General features: G+C 42.4%; 1 protein-coding gene across 3 annotated transcripts in view; it reads left to right on the top strand.

Annotated features, from left to right (window-relative positions):
* SERINC5 (serine incorporator 5) overlaps positions 1 to 19,605 on the top strand; it is a 510,096-nt gene that overhangs the window by 9,313 nt on the left and 481,178 nt on the right. For all 3 annotated transcript variants that reach the window (XR_010622422.1, XM_065739813.1, XM_065739814.1), the window contains exons 2-5: positions 4,905 to 5,072; positions 15,290 to 15,468; positions 15,736 to 15,818; positions 18,515 to 18,608. Coding sequence is in view for 2 of the 3 variants with exons in the window: in XM_065739813.1 (XP_065595885.1) it covers positions 4,905 to 5,072; positions 15,290 to 15,468; positions 15,736 to 15,818; positions 18,515 to 18,608 (524 nt within the window). In the remaining variant the exon portion in view is untranslated. The remainder of the gene's footprint in view (positions 1 to 4,904; positions 5,073 to 15,289; positions 15,469 to 15,735; positions 15,819 to 18,514; positions 18,609 to 19,605) is intronic.

Genomic DNA, 19,605 nt, shown 5'->3' with positions numbered 1-19,605 from the left:
CTGTTTCTAAAATGAAGTTACAAAATACATTGTGCTCTAGTTCTTCAAATCAGTTGGCAATCACTGAATATGTAACATCTGGGAAACTTCTGCATACGTAGCATACTTCTTGGAAAACTTCTGGATATGTCACATAAGTAATGTATATAAACTGAAGATGATTTGTATAAGCTGTGCATGATAGGAGGATTACCCCCATTCATCCAGCACTGCCAGTAATAATACCTGCTTAATGGTAATAAAGCTTTTCCTGTTAAGTCCCTTCACATGGATTTCTTCAGTTTGGGAAGCATGTTGCCCTGTCAAGATGGCTGGGTGGTTGTTCACAGGAAAGAAATGGAATGCTGCTGGGTCTTTGTTTCTTTTAAGAATGCTTTTTTGTTTGTTTTTAACATGCTCTTCCTGGCTTGGATTTTCACAATTTCTGTTGAAGTCCTTCGAAAGGAAGAGAGCCTTGTTGTGACAAGTTTGGTACTTCCCTGTGGCTTGTATATTTAAAAAATACCGTAGGCTATTTTGGGCAGTGGGCCTGAAACTGCTTGTGGATACACACATGTTTTTAATGGCTATGGAACATATTTTCTATGACCTTCAAGATTTTTTTGGAAACATCTCTGGAACATACCTTCTAAAAATGTCACTGTGTCTACAAATGCAATAGATAGGACATGTCAACCTCACTTCTCAGTTGTGTGTGTAATTAGCTATGTGTGGGCTCAGCATTTACTACCTCTCTAATTCCACCAGGTTGGATCACAGCATGGATCTTGTCACAACCAAGGCTTGCATACAGGCCAGATGTTCTGTGTGTGCTGGTGGAATGCTTGCTGCAGGGAGCATGCAGCTGGTACATGGCTTGGTAGACCTGGAGCCTTAGCTCCCACCGCCAAAATACCTGCTCAGAGTGTGTGGGTTACAGACCAGGAACGGTATGGACAGCTCGGCTCTGCCCTGCCCTCCTTCCTGTGTGCTGGCCCCTCAGATGGGAGGAAGAATTGTTTCTGCCCTTGCACAGAACATCCGGTCAGGCAGCTGAGGAGGTTTGATAAGGCATTTTTTCTGCCCTCTTTTGTTTTTTGACCATGTAGCTCCTTTGTTTGGTTACCCACTGCCAGCTGCTGCAGTGCAACTGCAGGGGGAGGGGTGAGTGACTGGACAGGAAGAGGGGCTGGGGCAGCAGCAGCTGCTGAGCCGACCTGGTCAGCAGAAGAAATGCCTGTGAAACTTTGCTTGAATATTTTTAGCTGAAGAATTTCCCACGTCGCTGTCTACAGCTGCTGGGAATTGCCTGACTTGTGGTGGTCTTTGCACTAGTAAGATATGAAGCCAGACCCCACTGCAAGTGTGACAGACTCCTGCTACAGCAGCCAGACTTCCCAGTGCTGCTGCCTGGTGCTCCTTGGGAGCCAGGAGCTGAAGGGGTCACAGCGCTGTGAAGGACCAGGATTCCCAAGGCGTTTGTGCTTACAGTCAGAAGGCAGAAGGAGGTGAGATGAGCAGTTACCATAGTAAGGCACATGGCATCAGACAGTAGTGGTACAGCTGTGCATTTCAGCAGCCTTTGAACAGAGAGCTCATTGCAGAGTTGGACTTTGAAGTCTGCCATCCAAAGATAACATCTTTGAAACCTCTCGGGTCAGTGGCTCGCAGCCAGCCAACATCTCGCTCTCTGGGACAGGGACTGTTTTCATATATTTTTGGATAACACCTATTTCATTGCGGCCCACTCTGGAATGTAGTTAATCATATCCAGAGTTACTTTATTTTTTCCTTTTTAAAAATATGGGACTGTGGCTGAACAACCTAACCAACTTTCTATGGTTTCCATGTCTATTCAGAGTCTGTCTGAAATAAGACAGATGCATACTGACTATTAGAAGCTATCATTAAAGTTTCATTAAATAATGAGAAGCAATGTGTTGGTGAACTATATATGCTATTTAAGTATTTGTTACTTTATAAATAGAGGTTCCTGGGACTGGAGGGCTCCCAGGACTGGAATAGTAGATACATTGCTGTACATGGATGGAGTTTCACTGGCAGAGCTCTGTAGCACTTAAGAAAATGATGTTCTGCTTGCACTCCTAAAAACGCCAAAGCTGTGTAACTTTTCCATTCTTCAGTATAGTTTTTAATGGTACGGTGAGTACAGCCAGCAGTTAAAATACTTCCTAGATACTTTGGATCTGGCTAATACAGACTGAGAGAACCTTTGGTCTTAATCTTTTTCTTCTTTATTTTCATAATTCTGAGGTGGATAGGTTATGTATTTCGGATATATTTTTTGTTTTGAAGTACTATTTTTCCATTTGTTTGCTGAATAAATAGCTCACTATACTGTGTTTATTTCACAGTTTTGCAGTTGATGCAGGAGAAGTTAACTTAATTTCACGCAGCTGGCATTGCCTTTTCCAGATGTACTTGCCCGATGTGCTTATGCACATTGTGCTTTTAATTTCCAGCTTTGGTGCCAACATGATCCTGTTCTGTTTATCCCCCACAGCTTAAGCTCTGTGTGTTGTTGGGAGGATTTCTGCTCCCCAGCAGCAGCAGTTGTAACAGCTGCTTGCTTGGAGGCTGCTGTCTCCTCTGGCATGAGGTGCAGCAGTGAACCCAGAGCATGGCAGAATGGGTCATGCTGTCCCTGTTTTGCTGTGTGAGCTGCACAGCCGCTGTGGAGCGAGGCAGGGGTTGAGGACAGGAAATCTGAGCTTGGGTGTTGCAACTATAATAGCTGTAAGGAAATAGCAAGCTGGAAGTCTTTTAAAGACACTTTTTTGTTGGCATGATTAGGTGCTCTTTGATCAACCAGTCTAGGGGCCAGACGGGAGTAGCATCTTGGACACAGGTCTGCAAACAAACAAATGGGATACCTGCTGCTCTTGGGTCAGCCAGCCTTTGCTGCTAGAGGAGGACATGTCCTAGGAGGAAATCTGTGTGGGTGCTGGGCATTTAGAAGTGCAGTCAAGTAAACTAGCTGTGCCTAGACGACCCAAATGCAGCATTTGCTGTTTAGAGCATATCCCTGGCGACAAAAAAGTGCATTTTGAAGCCTCTGGCAAGGGCTAAGAAAAGATGTCTGCGGCTATTTGCTAGCTAGCAGGGAGATCCTCTGACCATCCATGATCCATCAGAGGGCTGAGGAATTGCAGGGCACATGTTCCCATGGACATACTTTAGTTATTCTGCTGCCCCTGACACCTCCAGTGCCTGACCTTGTACTGAATGCTGGCCACCAACAGCATGAAATCAGGAGTGCAGGGAATGAGGATGTTCTGATCTGCAGCAGGGCCTGGAGAAGCAGTTCCTTGTGCCTGGGTGCCTGCTGGTGTCCAGAAGCCCCTGTGGTTGCATCTGCTGTGTGACGCAAGGGGCCACTTGAAGTTCATGCCTGTTGCAAGGAAGGGCCCAGCCAAAGACACTGCTGGCTTGTGTACAGAAATAACGCATACGTTTGTAGTTTTATCTATGGCTTCTCCTAAAGCAGAAGGAAGGGAATGTGAGTCTAGTTGTTCTGGAAGTCAGTGGTACTGTTAACAGCAAGGAAGTATGTTAAGTCCTTCACAGGATTTGTTTGGTTCCATTTTCCTCTGTTGAATAAAGGAATTATTTGTTTTCTAGAATGCTTTTTTTTCTTTTTTATTTTGGATGCTCACATAGTTGCAGGAAGAAAGGAAATAAAAACATACAAACAATTCTGTCTCAAATGGATTCTAAATATTGTAGGCAACATCAGCTGAAGTAGGAGTTGGTATTTGTTTTACTTTTTGTTGTGTTATGCATTCGTTCTGACCTCTTATTTTTGCGAAGATGAAAATCACTAATTTAATCTTTGTGAAACTACTTCTGAACAACTGTAAGTTTATATTTCTTCTCTGACTTCCTGGCTTTCTTCAGTATAAGATTTTGCCATTGTGTTTTGGTCTTTTAGTGTCAGCTTTTTCCCTTCCCCTTCCCCTTCCCTTCGCCATATGCACATATGCATATGCACAACTATCCCAAGGTGTTGCTTAAGCAGCTTTTCTTCACCATCCTCAATTTGCTTAAAATCTTCAGTAGCTTACTCTATCAAAATAATGATTCTACGTGTGTACCAGGAAAAAGACTTCTTTTAAGACAGCAGTGTGGTTCCAGTGAACTGAAAATCATAGAATCCTTAGAGTTAGAAGGGACCTCTGGGAGGTCATCTAGTCCTGCAGTGCGCAGGGACACCTACAGCTACATCAGGTCACTCACAACCTGGTTCAGCCTGACCGTGGATGTCTCCAAGGACAGGACTTCCACCACTTCTCTGGGCAACCTGTGGCCTCACCACCCTCACTGTAAAAGACTTTTTCTTTATACCCAACCTAAACCTACCCTCTTTAAGTTTAAAGTCATTGCCTCTTGTCCAATTACTACAAACTCTGCTGAAGAGTCTGTACAGCTTCTTGTGAAACAAAACCCATCTCCAGCTTGTCCTAGGAACAAAATTTATTTTGTTCTGTGTGTTAAAAGCAAACAGATTTTGAATCTGTGCTCTTCCAGATTTGTTTCTTTACTATGTGAGGGGAGTTGGGTACTACAAGAAGTAGAGACTGACCATTGCAATGCCTGTTTTGCTTTGTAGAATGTGCCAGGACTGTGAGCTGTGCAGAAATGGCAGAGGGTAGGGTGAAGAAATCAGAAGCAGTTCCTTCACACTCTCATCTTTTGTGTGCAGGAAAACTAGAAACTAGTGTCTTTAGACTTAAGGATTTGTTAAAGAGTATGATCTTCTTCCACTTAAATACTGATATGCTAAAAGGAGATGACTATAGAAGTTCTGGAGTTTGTATTAAGTCTTTAAGCTTTGCCATGTGACTTTTGCAATAGAAATCTATTAGAGATAATGGAGTGACTTGGATTTTTGTCTTCCTTTCCAGTTGGCCTGCTGCTGTGGTACTGCTGCGTGTTCCTTGTGCTGCAAATGCTGCCCCAAGATAAAACAGTCAACAAGCACCCGCTTCATGTATGCGCTTTACTTCATCCTGGTGACTATTATCTGCTGTGTCATGATGTCAACGACAGTGGCTAATGAAATGAAAACACACGTAAGTAAGATATTTGCTACTGCTTCTGAGGAGAAATGGAGCTCTTTCTCTTGTCTCCTCCTGTATAAAGGGTGCTTCCTTCTCAGAAAAGGCATTCTATTCTCTTTTGTTCCCACTTTCTAACTCTGACTGGAGGACTGTACATTGTTAGTGCCTTCTCATGAATTGCTTACTCTCTGAGTGTATTTCACAATAGCAAGAGTCGAAGATCACAGGACTAGTGGCCAGCCTTCTCTTTTGTTATAGAGAAACCCATTACAGTAAACTCATCCTAATTTTGCTGTGTGAGTAGTTTCAAGACATCTTGTAGTAGATTAAATTGCTTTATGATTTTGAGTTTCTTTGGTAGCTTGTTTAATAGCAGAAAAAGCAGCTAGAAAACAACACTTCAGGAGTTGTATTTGTAACAGTAATTCTGTGTCCTTTATGTTATGTGACAGACTACTACTACAAAGCAAGTTAATCCTGTGCAATGCATTTTCTTCCGTGTGCTTTGAGTCATCACATTCACATGGCCTCTAACTACAGCAGACATTATTCCGTTCTAATTGTCTTTTTAATTAAAAAGCTTCAAAAGCATTAAAGGAGCTGTGGCTAAAACTAGATCATAAAATTCAGATTTCTTTTGGAATCCTAATGTATAATTTTCCTGAGGTAAATGTCACCAGCTTGCTTGAGGTCAGATGCTAGACCTGTTGTACTCCCTCTGTGGTTTCATTTTGTAAGCCACCCAAGCTGCCCATAGTAGCATAAATCCTCTCTCACTCTACAAGCTACAAGAAAATAAGTCTGTTTTTAAGTAGAGGGAACAAAGGCTGGATCAGTTAATTTTTAAAAGTTAAGTAATGTGTGATCTGAAACTTTCCTGCCCTAAGGTTGGCATCAGACCTGCTTTGAGGTTGTCACTGTACTTGCCCTGGAGATTCAGAATGCTTCAGTTGCTGTGAGCATCTAGTTGATCTCTGTTTTCCTTCCCAGACGGAGTCCCAGAGGGAGCACAGTGATGGTCATTTCCTTGTTTAAGTGGCTGTTGGCTGAGTTGGTGCCCTACTTAACTTCTGCACTTGGCTTTCACTTAGCTGTGAAACACATCACTCTGCAGCAGCCTGGGCCCAGAAGCTGGTGTAACATCCTGTAACTGCAAGAAAAGTGAAATGACAGGATTACGTTGGGCTGTCTTGAGGGTTCTGGTGCCAGTGACCTTCACCCCTTTATGCCCTTTTTGTACATTCTGCCCTAATTCTCTTCAGTATTAGATTTGCTTGGATTATTGCATTGCTGCCTTTTTACCCCTCACCATAACTTGCTGTCTGTCCTTTAAGAATGCCTACTACAGGTAAGATGCTTGACTATGAGCTACAGCTCAAAAGCTTTTCAACGTGATACTGAAGTTTCTTGCCAGGGTTTACTTTGAGTTACTAGATGTTTAGATTGGCAATAAAGTTAATAATCCAAGGAACTAAAGTATATGTGGAAGACAAATTGTATGCTAATATGTTTCCAAATTTCATAAAGTCACTTTTCCATGAGTAATGTGGCTTTAATGCTGTTTGTATTCCTAATGAAAAAAAATACCTCCTTATTCCAACAGAAAAGTGATTCAAGCAGCCTTCAACAGCATGCTTTTAAGTTTTGCCAAATTTCTTTTCTAGTTCATAGTCTTTAAAGCTCAGTGAAGGAAGAAGTGGCACAAAGAGTAGCTGTTAGTGTGAAGCAGAAAGATAATCACCTTCTTAATTTAGAGCATTTGATGACTTTGAATAAGAAATAGACCTCCTGAAGGTAGTCTGTCTTTCTTCTCTCTAATTTAATAATTCTGGGTTGTTAAAAGTTCAGGCTCTTGAAGCGAATTCAAGCCTGTTCTAGTAAAGTGCACCTTCAAAATATTTATCCAGAGAAACTGGTCTTGGCCTCCCAAAGATGAACTGTGTTCTGAAAGTGCAGGGCACTTACTGTTTCCTTTGCTTTGGCTGGATCACAGAGTATTCCTAAGTCCTGAAGCCAGACTGTAAGCACATACATTACACAGTGCTTTTAGGACCTTGTGCTCTCAGTCTTGAGAGGGGACATAATTTTATTTCATTTTAGCTAATTTTGTTTAAATTTCTCTATTAGAAAAATATTTAAAATTTCAGTGCAGTCCTTTAAGGAGCCGTCACATTGGAAGGAAACCATGAGTCTGCTTTTATCAATTTAGAAATCAAATAATCACACTGATGTTACATGAAAGGAATCTCACCTTGTTAGTAAAGCAATTTTTTTTATTGTTTTGTTGATTGGTTACAAATTCCTTAGTCTGCAGTAGATCTAGAGGTATTGTAGCACTGTAACCTTTGGGTCTTTGAAGTTATTTTGAGAGGAAGCAACAGCAGTGTGCAACTCCTATGAACACAAAAAAAATGTTTGCTTTATAATAATTAATTTACCTAAACTGTCATGCATTCAGTTTGTCAGTATTTCCTACATTTAAGATAGGATTTTCAGTTCTGAGTTGTCTTATTCTGCAGGTGCTAGCCCAGAGTTGGGAACCTGCTCTGTGCCATGCCACATGGCTGGAAAAACAAGTCTGTGTTACAGGTTCTGTTTCATCACTCACACTGGCATGTAGATAAAGCATGTGTCATTGGGAAGACACAGTTCCTGTGGAGTGTTTGGTTTCAAAACCTTAGTTTCTAATCTAATTGTCAGGGTTCAAGACCCGCCTGGACGCCTACCTGTGCAGCCTGGTCTAGGGAGCTGCTTTGGCAGGGGTTGGTCACGATGATCTCTAGAGGTCCCTTCCAACCCCTACAATTCTGTGATTCTGTGATTTTGGTGATCTGTATTTCTGGTGAGCCCTAAGAGTTGAACAAAGAAAATATGATCTCTTTTCGGTAGGTTTTTGTTCTTTTCATCTTTCCTTCTTGTCTGATTTGTTCCTGTGCCCATGACACACAAAGGGAGAGAGGCTTAAAGAGTTAAATTCTGAAAAATATGCAGAGAAACCGTAGCATTTATCTTTGATCTCTGGGGAAGAAGCAAGCAGCAGTGGTGAGGGAGTGGATAGGGAGTGAAACAGATAGGGCGGAGTGGTTGGCTCTGGCAAAGAAAATAGTTGGAACTGTAGCAAGTAGGTTACGTTTCAGAAGAGCAAGATTGTGTGTATCAAGGCAGAAGATGGGATACAGTATCAAGATATGAAAGTTTTAGCAATGTGGACGGGAAGGCACAAATGGTGACAATACAGTTATACAAGTTGGTATTAAAATTTGACTTTGTTCCAAAAGGAAGCAAAGGAGGCCTCAACTTGAAAGACTTCTGTGATCCACGTATGTATTTTTCCAGTTATTCTGGTGAGAACCAGGTACAGCTTTACTAGCAAATGTTCTATTGAAGCATGACCTTGCATGTCACAGGCTTTAAAATGATGGTTGATGCAAGAAGAGGGAGATAATAGTTTTGGTTTGTCAAAAAAATCTGTGGATTTTTTTTAATAAATTTATTTATTAACATCAAAGCTGTTTCAAAACTACTGTTTTCATCCTGAAAGTACCTTTGTCCTCCTTAAGTAATGAAAGAAGAATCAGAAAGAAGATTTCAGGAAAGCAGATGTTTGTAAAAATCAATTCGTTATTGTCAGAACATTTCAGTTCTGGATGGCTGTATGTTCTGGTAGGGCATACTTTCAGGCTCTTTTCCCCAGCCATAATTCCATTACAGTATGTTAAAATGTAAGTTTGCAACAAAACCTAAGTTTTTAAATGAAGTTACCCATTGCCTATTTCTGATAAGAATTTAGCTACACGTGCAATCTGATGTATGTTTTGATCGCATTGTTGGTTTTCTTTTCACTCCATATCTCATCAGTTCAAGACAAGGGTTTTTACCAGTGTTTTCTCCCTTTGGCTCACCACTAAGGAAAATTATCTTATGTACATTCTCTGCTTTCCGTAACAAAATTCATTTGCTACATTGTCTTTCTGTTGGATGAGGGCATGTGGGTAAAGCAGTCCTTAGGTTCCTCTGGCTCTTAAGGTGCTCTGTCCTTGCTTGTGGAGGGGTTTCTGACATTCTCACTCTCGTGTTGGTTCATCTGAGGGCCTATCTGCTTTGATAAGGTCTGGTAATGAGACATGGCTCTCTGGAAGTCATGCTGGAGAGGCTGTCCTCTTGGCTTGCGTCTGTGAGGCCCAAGAGCTCAGCAGTCACACCAGCAGCTCTGTTTCCTTCATCAGCTCTGCAGAAGGCACTATGGTGTTGGGCTCAAATAAGACTCAGGCTTGGAGGTGGCTGGAATGCAGCCGACTTGAGCCTGGACACAGCACAACTGCATCAGTTTCATGCTGCATCACAGTTGGTTAGGATTTCAGCTACTTGCTTGGATAGGAAAGCAAGTTCAGGGCAGTCTGACGCTGTTCTTGCAGATGTTCCTGCTCAGAGTAGTCTAAACTTGTTCTCGTAGTTGTTCTCATTGTTTCACTGCACTTAAAAAATTACCAACTTAATAATGTCTTTGCACATGCAGCTACAGAGGTATTCACGTTATCTGAGAAGAGACTGAGTTTTGCAGAAGGAATGCCTTGTCCCCTATTCAGAGGCCAGGGAATTTGCCTGCATTATAAAGGGAGGAAGGTAAATACTTAACCCCATCGAGCTTGGCTAAGTAATCCCTTACTTTAATAGCCAGCAAAACTACTCAGCAAAAGGAAAACTTAATAAAGAACTTGGGTTGGGTCAGCTGCTCTCAGCTGAGCATATTTCAGCGATAAAATTTCGAAACAAAAATTGTCTTCTTAAACTTTCACTGATTAAGAACACAAGGCTTGATAAGTTGTTCACAGCAGTAGTTTATCCTGTTATGAAAAGATGGCCTTTACATTACGTCAACCCTTTTGTCCCTACCATTGTACTCATGTTTGTTATCTGCCAGGGTCCCCAAGTGTTTGTTTTTTTTCTTGATTTATTACTTCAGGACCACTGGTCTCTGTAAAAGATGTTCAGTCTCACAGGATTGTGAAGAGAGTGGAGTTCCTAGGCATGGTGAGAGGTGGGGGGATGCTGCTTCCCTTAAGTGTCTGTACACTAATGCACGCAGCATGGGAAATAAACAGGAAGAGTTGGAGATCTGCATGCAGTCACAAGGCCACCATCTCATTGTGATCACAGAGACATGATGGAACAGCTGTCATGACTGGAATGTTGCCATGGAGGGCTGTGTGCTTTTTAGGAAAGATGGGCTGGCAAGGCGAGGTGATGGAATTGATCTTCATGTGAGAGAGCAATTTGAATGTACTGAACTCCACTTGGAGGAGAGTGACGGAGCAGTGGAGAGCTTGTGGGTGAGAATCAAGGGGCAGGCTGGTAAGGGTGACACTGTTGTGGGTGTGTACTACTGGCCTGCTGATCAGGAAGAGGAGGTTGATGAGGCCTTCCATAAGCAATTAGAAGTAGCGTCACATTCCCAGGCGTTGGTGCTTATGAGGGACTTCAATTATCCAGATATTTGCTGGATGAACAACTTGGCCAAGCACACACGGTCCAGATGGTTCTTGCAATGTGCTGAAGACAACTTTTTGATGCAGGTGGTGGAGGAACCGACATGGGGAGGGGTGTTACTGGACCTTATTCTCACTAACAAGGAAGGACTTGTTAAGGAAGTAAAGGTTGAGGGCAGCTTTGGTTGTAGTCACGAGATGGTGGAGTTCAAGATCCTGAGTGGAAGGAGCAAATTAGCATTGCTGCCCTGGACTTCAGGAGAGCCAACTTTGATCTCTTCTGGGACCTACTTGGAGCTATCCCATGGGCTAGGGTGTTAGAAGGTAAGGGGGCCTGTGAGAGCTGGTCAGCATTTAAACAGCTATTCTTCCAAGCTCAGGATCAGTGCGTCCCTTTGAGCAAGAAATCAGGAAGGTGTGGCAGGAAACCTGCGTGGATGAGCAAGGAGCTCATGCGCAAACTCAAAGGGTCCATGAGGAGACCAAAGAAGGTCCATGAAATGTGGAGAAAGGGTCTGACCACTTGGGAAGAGTATAGAAAGTTTGTCAGAGCCTGCAGGGATGCAACAATGGTCAGGCACTGGAATAGCCTGCCTAGGGAGGTGGTTGAGGCACCATCCCTAGCGCTGTTCAAGAAGCATTTAGACGAGGTGCTAAAGGATTTAATTTAGTAGTTGGGTAGAGATAGTGATAGGAGGATGGTTGGACTAGATGATCTTATAGGTCCTTTCCAACCTTATGAACTTATGAACTTATGAACGAGGAAGGCTAAAGCACATCTGGAATTGAATCTGGCAGAAGTGATAAAGGATAATAAAAAAGGATTTTTAAAGTATGTTAACAGTAAAAGGAAGATTAGGGAGAATGTGGGCCCCCTCCTAGGTGAGGGGGGTGTTCTGGTAATGGGAGATGCTGAGAAGGTGGAGATACTGAACGCCTTCTTTGCTTCTGTCTTCAGTGAAAAAGCTCTCCCTCGGGAATCCCAGACCCTGGAGGTCAGTGAGAGAGTCTGGGGAATGGGAGACTTTTAGTTAGGAAAGAGGTGGCCTGTAGCGCCTAGGTAATGCTAATGTTCATAAATCCATGGGACCGATGGGGTGCAACCATGGGTGCTGAGGGAGCTGTTGGAGGTGATTGCTGAACTGCTCTCTATCATCTTTGAGGGGTCTTGGTGAATGGGGGATGTGCCTGATGACTGGAGGATAACCAATGTCACTCCAATCTTCTGAAAGGGCAAGAAGGAAGATCCTGGTAATTATAGGCCAGTCAGCCTCACCTCTGTCCCTGGAAAGGTGATGGAACAGCTTGTGCTGGATGCCATCTCCAACAATTAGAAGAAAAGGAAGTTATCAGGAGCAGCCAGCATGCGTTCACCAAGGGGAGGTCATGCTCAACCAACCTGGTGGCCTTCTATGATGTTGTCACTGGCTGGGGGGAGGGTGATGGATGTAGTCTACCTTGATTTCAGCAAGGCATTTGATACTGTCCCCCATGACATCCTTATAACAAAGCTAAGGAAGTGTGGGATAGACGAGTGGACAGTGAAGTGGGTTGAGAAGTGGCTGACTGGCAGAGTGCAGAGGGTTGTCGTTGGTGGTGCAGAGTCCAACTGGAGGCCTGTAACCAGCGGTATCCCCCAGGGGTCCATGCTGGGTCCAGTCTCGTTCAACATCTTCATCAATGACCTTGATGAGGGGATAGTGGCCACCCTCAGCAAGTTTGCTGATGATACGAAGTTGGGAGGATTGGCTGACACGCCTGAAGGCTGTGCTGCCATTCAGCAAGACCTGGACAGGCTGGAGAGCTGGGCAGTCAGAAACCGGATGAAATTTAACAAAAGCAAGTGTAGAGTCTTGCACCTAGGGAGGAATAATTGCATGCAGCAGTACAGGCTGGGGGATGAGCTGCTGGAGAGGAGCTCTGCAGACAGGGACCTGGGTGTCCTGGTGGACGACACGTTGACCTTGAGCCAGCAGTGTGCTCTTGTGGCCAAGAGGGTCAGTGGCATTCTGGGATGCATTAGAAAGAGTGTGGCTAGCAGGTCAAGGGAGGTGATCCTCCCCTTCTACTCTGCCCTGGTGAGGCCTCATCTGGAGTATCATCTGGAGTACTGTGTCCAGTTCTGGGCTCCCCAGTATAAAAATGACAGAGATCTCTTGGAAAGAGTCCAGCGGAGGGCCACAAAGATGGTGAAGGGCCTGGAGGATCTCCCCTATGAAGAAAGGCTAAGTGAACTGGGTCTCTTTAGCTTTGAGAAAAGAAGACTGAGAGGAGACCTGATCCGGGTTTATAAATATCTGAGGTGTGGGGGATAAAGTGTCGAGGCCAGACTCTTTTCAGCAGTGTGTGGAGACAGGACAAGGGGGAACGGACAGAAACTGCAGCACAGGTTCCCTGTTCCCATAGAGGTCCCTTCCAACCCCTATGATTCTGTGATTCTATGTTTCTGTGATTGTTCCTTTGGCCATCATTGATCACTGTATGTTGTGTATCCTACTTAGTGCTGAGCTCTTTGTTACTCATGTAGGCACAAAGTAAGCTGTTGTTCTTGTGAATCCATCCATTTTCTCTCAGCGTTATCTGTAAGAAAATTACTGCAAGATACAGAAAAGAACTCAGAGGGTCAAGAGTCCTGTCAAGACCACAGTAGAAATCCATGCGATTAGAATATTCCCATTTATAGCTACCCAGAGATCTGTTTTTAACTAGCTAGCTGATTAGTCAAGTGCCTTAGTGTTTTCTTGTTTATAAAACTCATAATCAAAATGCCTTCTGGTACTAAGTCTAGATCTAACAGAAATTGTTTAATCAGTATGATCATCTATTTTAAGAAAACTTCGATTTTTCTCAGAAATACTGTTAGTTCAGTATAATATACTTTTTTAATCTGTGCTGACTGACGGTAATTACAAGCAATTGTGAGGTTAGCTGACATCCCAGTTGCTTTTCCTGTTGTTGCTGTGGCTCTTTGGCTTGCCCTGGCAGCAGTGTGGCATTGACAGGTCTCATAATTATTTCATTCAGTCCTTGTGCTTGTTTGGAATGCTGACATGTTCATTTAGTTTGACGTTTCATTGCTTTTCAAAACTTAAGAAAAAGTGCTGCTGTTGGCCCAGATGTTTTCTTACTAGCCCTCTAAAATTTTTGTATGTGACTTTTGTCGCAGCTACTTATTTAATGTACAGCATCTCAAGCCCTGGCTACTTCTCTCTGAGTTGCTTCTGAAAGATATTGCAGGGTGGCACAGCTTGAATCCACTTCTGTAATGTCAGACAGCTGAGCTGAAACCTGTTTTTCATCTCCTTCTCTTATTGTAGCCCACCTAGGATTAGCTCAGTATCACAGTTTGGCTTTCCTCTGTTTACTGCACTTAGCAACTTTTTAACTATGTGTTGCCCTGAGCTACTGAAGGACTTGCTTTTGGGAAATGGCTAAGAAGGCTGTTGACTGGCTTGTGTTACTGCATGCAATTGAAAGTTGCGCGGTGTGCACTGGGAAATCATGCTTTCAAAGCCTTGCTGCTGGAAGCTGAGAGTTTATGTGTTAATCCCATGTTTCCTGCATCTTGGATGGCTCTCTAGCCAGCTGGGAACCCTGCCTGATCCCTTTCTGTTGAGACCTGTTTGTTCTTCCCAGTCCTGTTTTTGTAGGCTTACAAGCCTGCTAAAGGAATTAGACACAGGAAGAAGTTCAAGGATGGTGTTGCCCACAGTCATTGCATGCTTTTTTTCCCAGAAAAATCAGGCCTGACCTGATACTTTCTCACACTTGATTCCCATTTCATCTGCTTGATTTATTTGTACAGTGTTTTGTCCTAGCAGGTGTTGTTTCCTGATTTTTCCAGTTACCCATGCAGGTAGCAGTGATCAGCTCCAAAGCTTTAGATGGTTGTTCGACTGGTCTCACTAGCCTTGGCTGAGCAATTTGTGCATACAGAGAGGCCTTCTTCCTTTGAAATGGCTGGTGGTTTTCTAATTAAACATCTCTATTTCTGCACAACTCCCTGTCTGCAAGAAGGCAGGGATCAGTCTGCACAAAGGCACCACACAGGAGTCAGTCCAGTCCACAGAGTCCTGCTTTCTGGGCGCTCAGTGTCACATCTACCTGATGAAACTGAGGCCAAAATGTGTGGCAGTTTACACTCCCTTTACAGCAAGCGCAAAGCCTCAAGAGCAAATATTTAATGAGTTGAGAGGAAAGTGGAATTTTCCCTCCTCTCTGTTAATTTAACATAAAATCAAGGCAACTGGCAGAACTCCCTTTCAGAAGCTGTGATACAAGGGAGGGAACTTGTTGTTTCCATATTGCTTGGGTGTGCTGGCAGCACAAGGCAGAGCTTTCTGCCCTGTGCGTGTCATCTTTGGCTGGTGAAAATTCCAGTATGACTTTATGTAAGCTGGATTACTGAAACAGATTCTATTGTAAAACGTGGGAAGAAGCGAGTGGGTGAATAACTGTTAAGGAACAGTGATGATATAGGCCAGTAGAGCTGAAGAAAAGTGAGGTATGCTTGTACCCCAAAGCCATGTGGAACTAGCTGACAGTTGAGGTTCTGGAAAGCTTTAATTTGTCTTTCACATTGTTCTACATCCCTTGAACTGTCAAATCCAGGATGAGGGGTATCAACAAAATGTATCAGTGAATGCCGTCAGTGTTAAATGAACCAGTGAAAAATAATCGTGCACCAGCTTATGAAGGTGTAGTTGTGAGGCGTAACAGCTTGTAATGTGTTTTATTTTTCAGTTTCCCTTCTATGAGGAGATGTGCAAGGGCATTCAGGCCGGTGAGAAGTGTGAAAAGTTGGTGGGATACTCTGCAGTGTATAAAGTCTGTTTTGGAATGGCTTGTTTCTTCTTTTTCTTCTGCTTGTTTACCATCAAAATTAACAACAGCAAAAGCTGCCGAGCATATGTTCATAATGGGTGAGTATTTGTTTGATTTCCACTCCTTTTATAGATCTGTTCAGTTTACTTTCCAATTGAATGTAGTACTAGGCAAAGAGTAAGAGAAAAAAAACCCTTTATTGGACTGCTTTTGTTGGGTATTAAGAGGTCAAGAGCAGACAGTAGCAGTCAATTAACAGAGGTTGTTTTTTGTCTTGTTGGGCTACATATTTTTCATAATACTTGAGCTGAATACCTCTAACTCCTGTTATAACTAGATGATCTCTTTTGTTTTCTCTCATCCAGATTCTGGTTTATAAAGCTGCTTCTTCTGGCAGTGATGTGCTCAGGAGCTTTCTTCATTCCTGATCAGGACACTTTCCTCAATGGTACATCCTTCTCATTTTGTTATGCGCCTTCATTATGTACTGCCTTGTGGGTAGTTTTAAATCCCAGAAACCTGATCAGTGTGACCATTTCTTAAGTAAACTCAGTGTAGTCCAGGAGCAGAAGGAGTATTTGGAGCTGTTTGGGGGTAGCTACACACACAGTAACCTCTCATTGTTGGTGCTAACCACAAGGGGACTGAGTGGGCAGGTAAAATACTATTGCAGAGCTGTTGTACTGTTTTCTTCAAATAGCAGAAGAAGTCGTTCACTCTTGAGAGTGTAGAGCTGTGTGTAAGTGTGATTTGGGCAGGTATCTCTGTATAGTGCAGCAGCTGGGGGCCATGGTGTGTGATAGAGAAATTACATGGGGGGAACAGGATGATGTGCAGGCTGCTGGCACTGGCTGCCTAGAAGCATGCAGTATCGTGAAATAATGTTATTTTATGATCAGCTGTCAGGCTGATTGTGTAGATGCTGTTATAATAAGTAGCTAGTAATGTAAAGCTAGGCTTCTTGCAGCCTGTTACAAGCATGGTGTTGGGAGTGCTGTGCCCAATGCATTTCCAGTTTTGGAAGGTGTCCTGGCACCACTTGGGCTTGCTAGTACTGGACAAGTCCTTCAATACCACCTCTGTGGGGTACTCCAGGGGCCTGGTGGGCTGGCAGCAGTGGTCCAGGTGATGACACTAAGGTGAGTTTGTGCTTTTTGATATGCCAGGTGCCTGCAGGCCCTTAAAGTGTTGAGTCTGAACAGTTGCTTCCACTGAAGCACACTGGTTATGTGTGCTTTCAGCTCCCTCAGTCTTCTCTGTTAAAACTAGCCAGGGTGTTTATAATACAGTAAAAGGAAAGAGTAACACAGGGGAAAAGAATATACTGGACAGACATACTGTGAACATGCCACTCTGGGAAACTAAGGTAAAAATTACTCAAGGTAAACCACAGTTAGGCTTATTTTAACTTCTTGCTTTTACTGGCTGTTTATGTCTGGTTCATTCTGATGCCCCATAGGTGAAGAGATCCTTATCCCTATTCCTATTTTCCCCACAAAGTCTTGTGCTGGCTGTATGGGATTGTCGTTAGTGTCTAATCACTGCTTGGTTTAGGTGGTACAGTGTGTTCCACCCACAAGCAAGCACAACACCCTGTCATCTTTGTAAGTAATCTTTTCCATGGCAAAAAGTCATCAAGAACTGAAGTATCTGGGGAAGAAATTAAACAGCTTTTTTTTGTGCCGATTGGAACTACAATCTAACACTATTCCTGAACCTGAGAAACGGGATCTGAGCATCATGTGGTTCTGTTTTCTCTCTTCTTTTTCTTTTTGTTGTTCTTAGCTGACAAGAAACATACAGTTTCTTTTTTTTCTAAAAATGTAAAATGTTCTTCCCATGCTTAGGATTTTCATTATAAATGAAGGGCATTACGTCAAGCACTATGTTTGTGGGGGCTGTGGCATTAAATCTGCATTGGCCTACTAACCATATCTATGATGCATCCATAAAGTATGTCCCAATGCCTGTGGCTATAAGAGATTGTTACTGAGAGTCTTGCTAATTAATTGCTCACTGCATTGGTGGTCTTTTTCCTTCAGTGCTTTTTCTAAACATACTCTATTATAATGTGGTGGTTGTTTTTTTCTTTTTTTTTTTCTTTTTTCATGCTTGTTTTTTTAATTTTCTTCTTGTTTCTTTTGTTTTATTGTGTTGGTTTGAAGAACAGCATGCCTTTCAAGTGGGTACAGTATGATTTTCAAAACCAGACAGATGATGTTTTTGCTTGCTTTCAAACAATTGACTTATTGTACAATCACAAAAAACTTTACTTCATCTACTAAGAGTAATGTAACTGGATGGTTCTGTTATTCCACTTCATGTATACGTGTTTGTTTTTTTGTAGAAGGAATATCTGCTGTTAGGATATGGATGAGCTTTGCTAATGCACTTGTTTGGTCTTATTCACTGAGATCAGCCACATAACTGGAGTCATACAGGCCACATGCTGTAGAGGAACACAAGCTGTATTTGCAGCTAAACGTTTAGACAGATATCTGTATTTTCTCAGAGACTTTGGTATTGCTCATAGGAGATTTGTTGTCCAAAGTATTCATGCAATTACCCACATACAGTATAGTAGGTCAGTGATTAAGTAGTCAAATAACCTGTCTTAGAACTAGTCAGTAATTACCAAGTGTTCTTATTCCTTTGGGAGTGGATCAGGACAGCATTTGTAAATAGATGAGCCATGCCTTCATTTTCCAGTGGTACTGGAGTCAAGGGAAGTAGTTGCCCTTTTTAGCACTTGGTTCCAGTACCTTGCAATTTTAGGGTTTAGGCTTCAGGAAAATGCCTTCTGGACTCCTCCACCCCTACCGGTCACAAATAAAAGTTTCAGTATTTTCTGTCTGATAATAGTAACCTTGTGTCCAGAAAAAAGGGACACTCAGTAACTGAGTCTCAGTAACTATCCTAACAAGGTTCTGAGGGTATAATAGCTTGCAAGATGAATTCAGCAGGGAGCTAATCTTGAGATAGCTGAGCTGGCCTTTTGACTAAAACCCCTCATCTCCTACTGTATCTGTGGGCTTGAGATATTCAAACTGTGTAATGTCTTCACCTTGTAGACAACAATTCCATTTTATCTCGGGGAAAAGGTGACTGCAGTTTTGACCTCTTTTCTGTTTCTCTGCCTTGCAGCCTGGCGCTATGTGGGAGCAGCAGGAGGTTTCCTTTTCATTGCCATTCAACTCATCCTGCTTATTGAGTTTGCACACAAATGGAATAAAAACTGGTATGTATTGGGCAAGTAGTTATTTGTAACTATATATAATGATGCAATATATGATTAATACTAACTGTGCATACACACTATATAGTGTATATACATAATATATACTGTATAATGTATAATATTACAGTGAACGCCTGAACAACACATCTCTTGGAACAAGGGAATGAAGCATTTAGAAGTAGTATAGATGTTGAGGTTTAGAACTGTGCATCTTTGTTTCTTCTCCTTTCATCTTTTGCCACAGGAAGTGTTTCCTCCTTATTCTCCTCTGTACTGATATGTTCTTAACCTCAATTGTTCTGTTTCCATTGAGTGGTAGCATGTTGGGATGCAAACACTTTGTTTTAAGCTGTTCAGTTTTCTGTGAAAATATACTTTCTAGGAATCAGAGCACTGTAAGAAAAGAGAACACAATTTGCCAAGTGTAGCTGTGAAACTGTTTGTAGTGGTACATACTGGTAAATCCTGTTTTGTTTTGTTTTTTTGTATCAGCATAATGCACATCACATGATTTATTTAGTTATTTATGTATTTCTGTTTGTGAGAACTTCTTTGTTTTCATCTAAACATGCAAGATTCCATTGTCAACCCACATTTACCCTGTTTTGGCACTGACTTAATTTCGGTTTCATATTATGCTCCTAGTCTTCAGCCTCTGCTCATGGATTAAAATACTTAAATTGTACTCTTGTGTATACACAGGAACTTTCATTGCCTCCTGTATACTTTTCTCTATCCCATTTTTTTCCAGTATAGCCCTTGGTGTCTTCTCTCATTCCAGTTAGCATGCTGACTGCGAAGGAAGGGTTTTAGCAAACCTTTCTTAGATACCTGTTTTCATGGACGAAGAGTTAAGATCTTATATGACAGATATTTTTACTGCTAATTAAAACAGCTGCTTTTCTGTGGATTAATTTTTTCCAGCAGCATTTAACAGTAGCACTTTCTACAATAGATGTTCATTCCAATTAAAAAAAGAAAAAGTACTATAGCTAAG

The sequence above is a fragment of the Cyrtonyx montezumae genome, unplaced genomic scaffold, assembly GCF_038088225.1.
Source record: "Cyrtonyx montezumae isolate F1298 unplaced genomic scaffold, pur_monq_1.0 scaffold_25, whole genome shotgun sequence".
Classification (NCBI taxonomy): domain Eukaryota; kingdom Metazoa; phylum Chordata; class Aves; order Galliformes; family Odontophoridae; genus Cyrtonyx; species Cyrtonyx montezumae.
The sequence above is the reverse complement of the archived record's forward strand: the minus strand, read 5'-3'. Positions and strand labels throughout refer to the sequence as shown.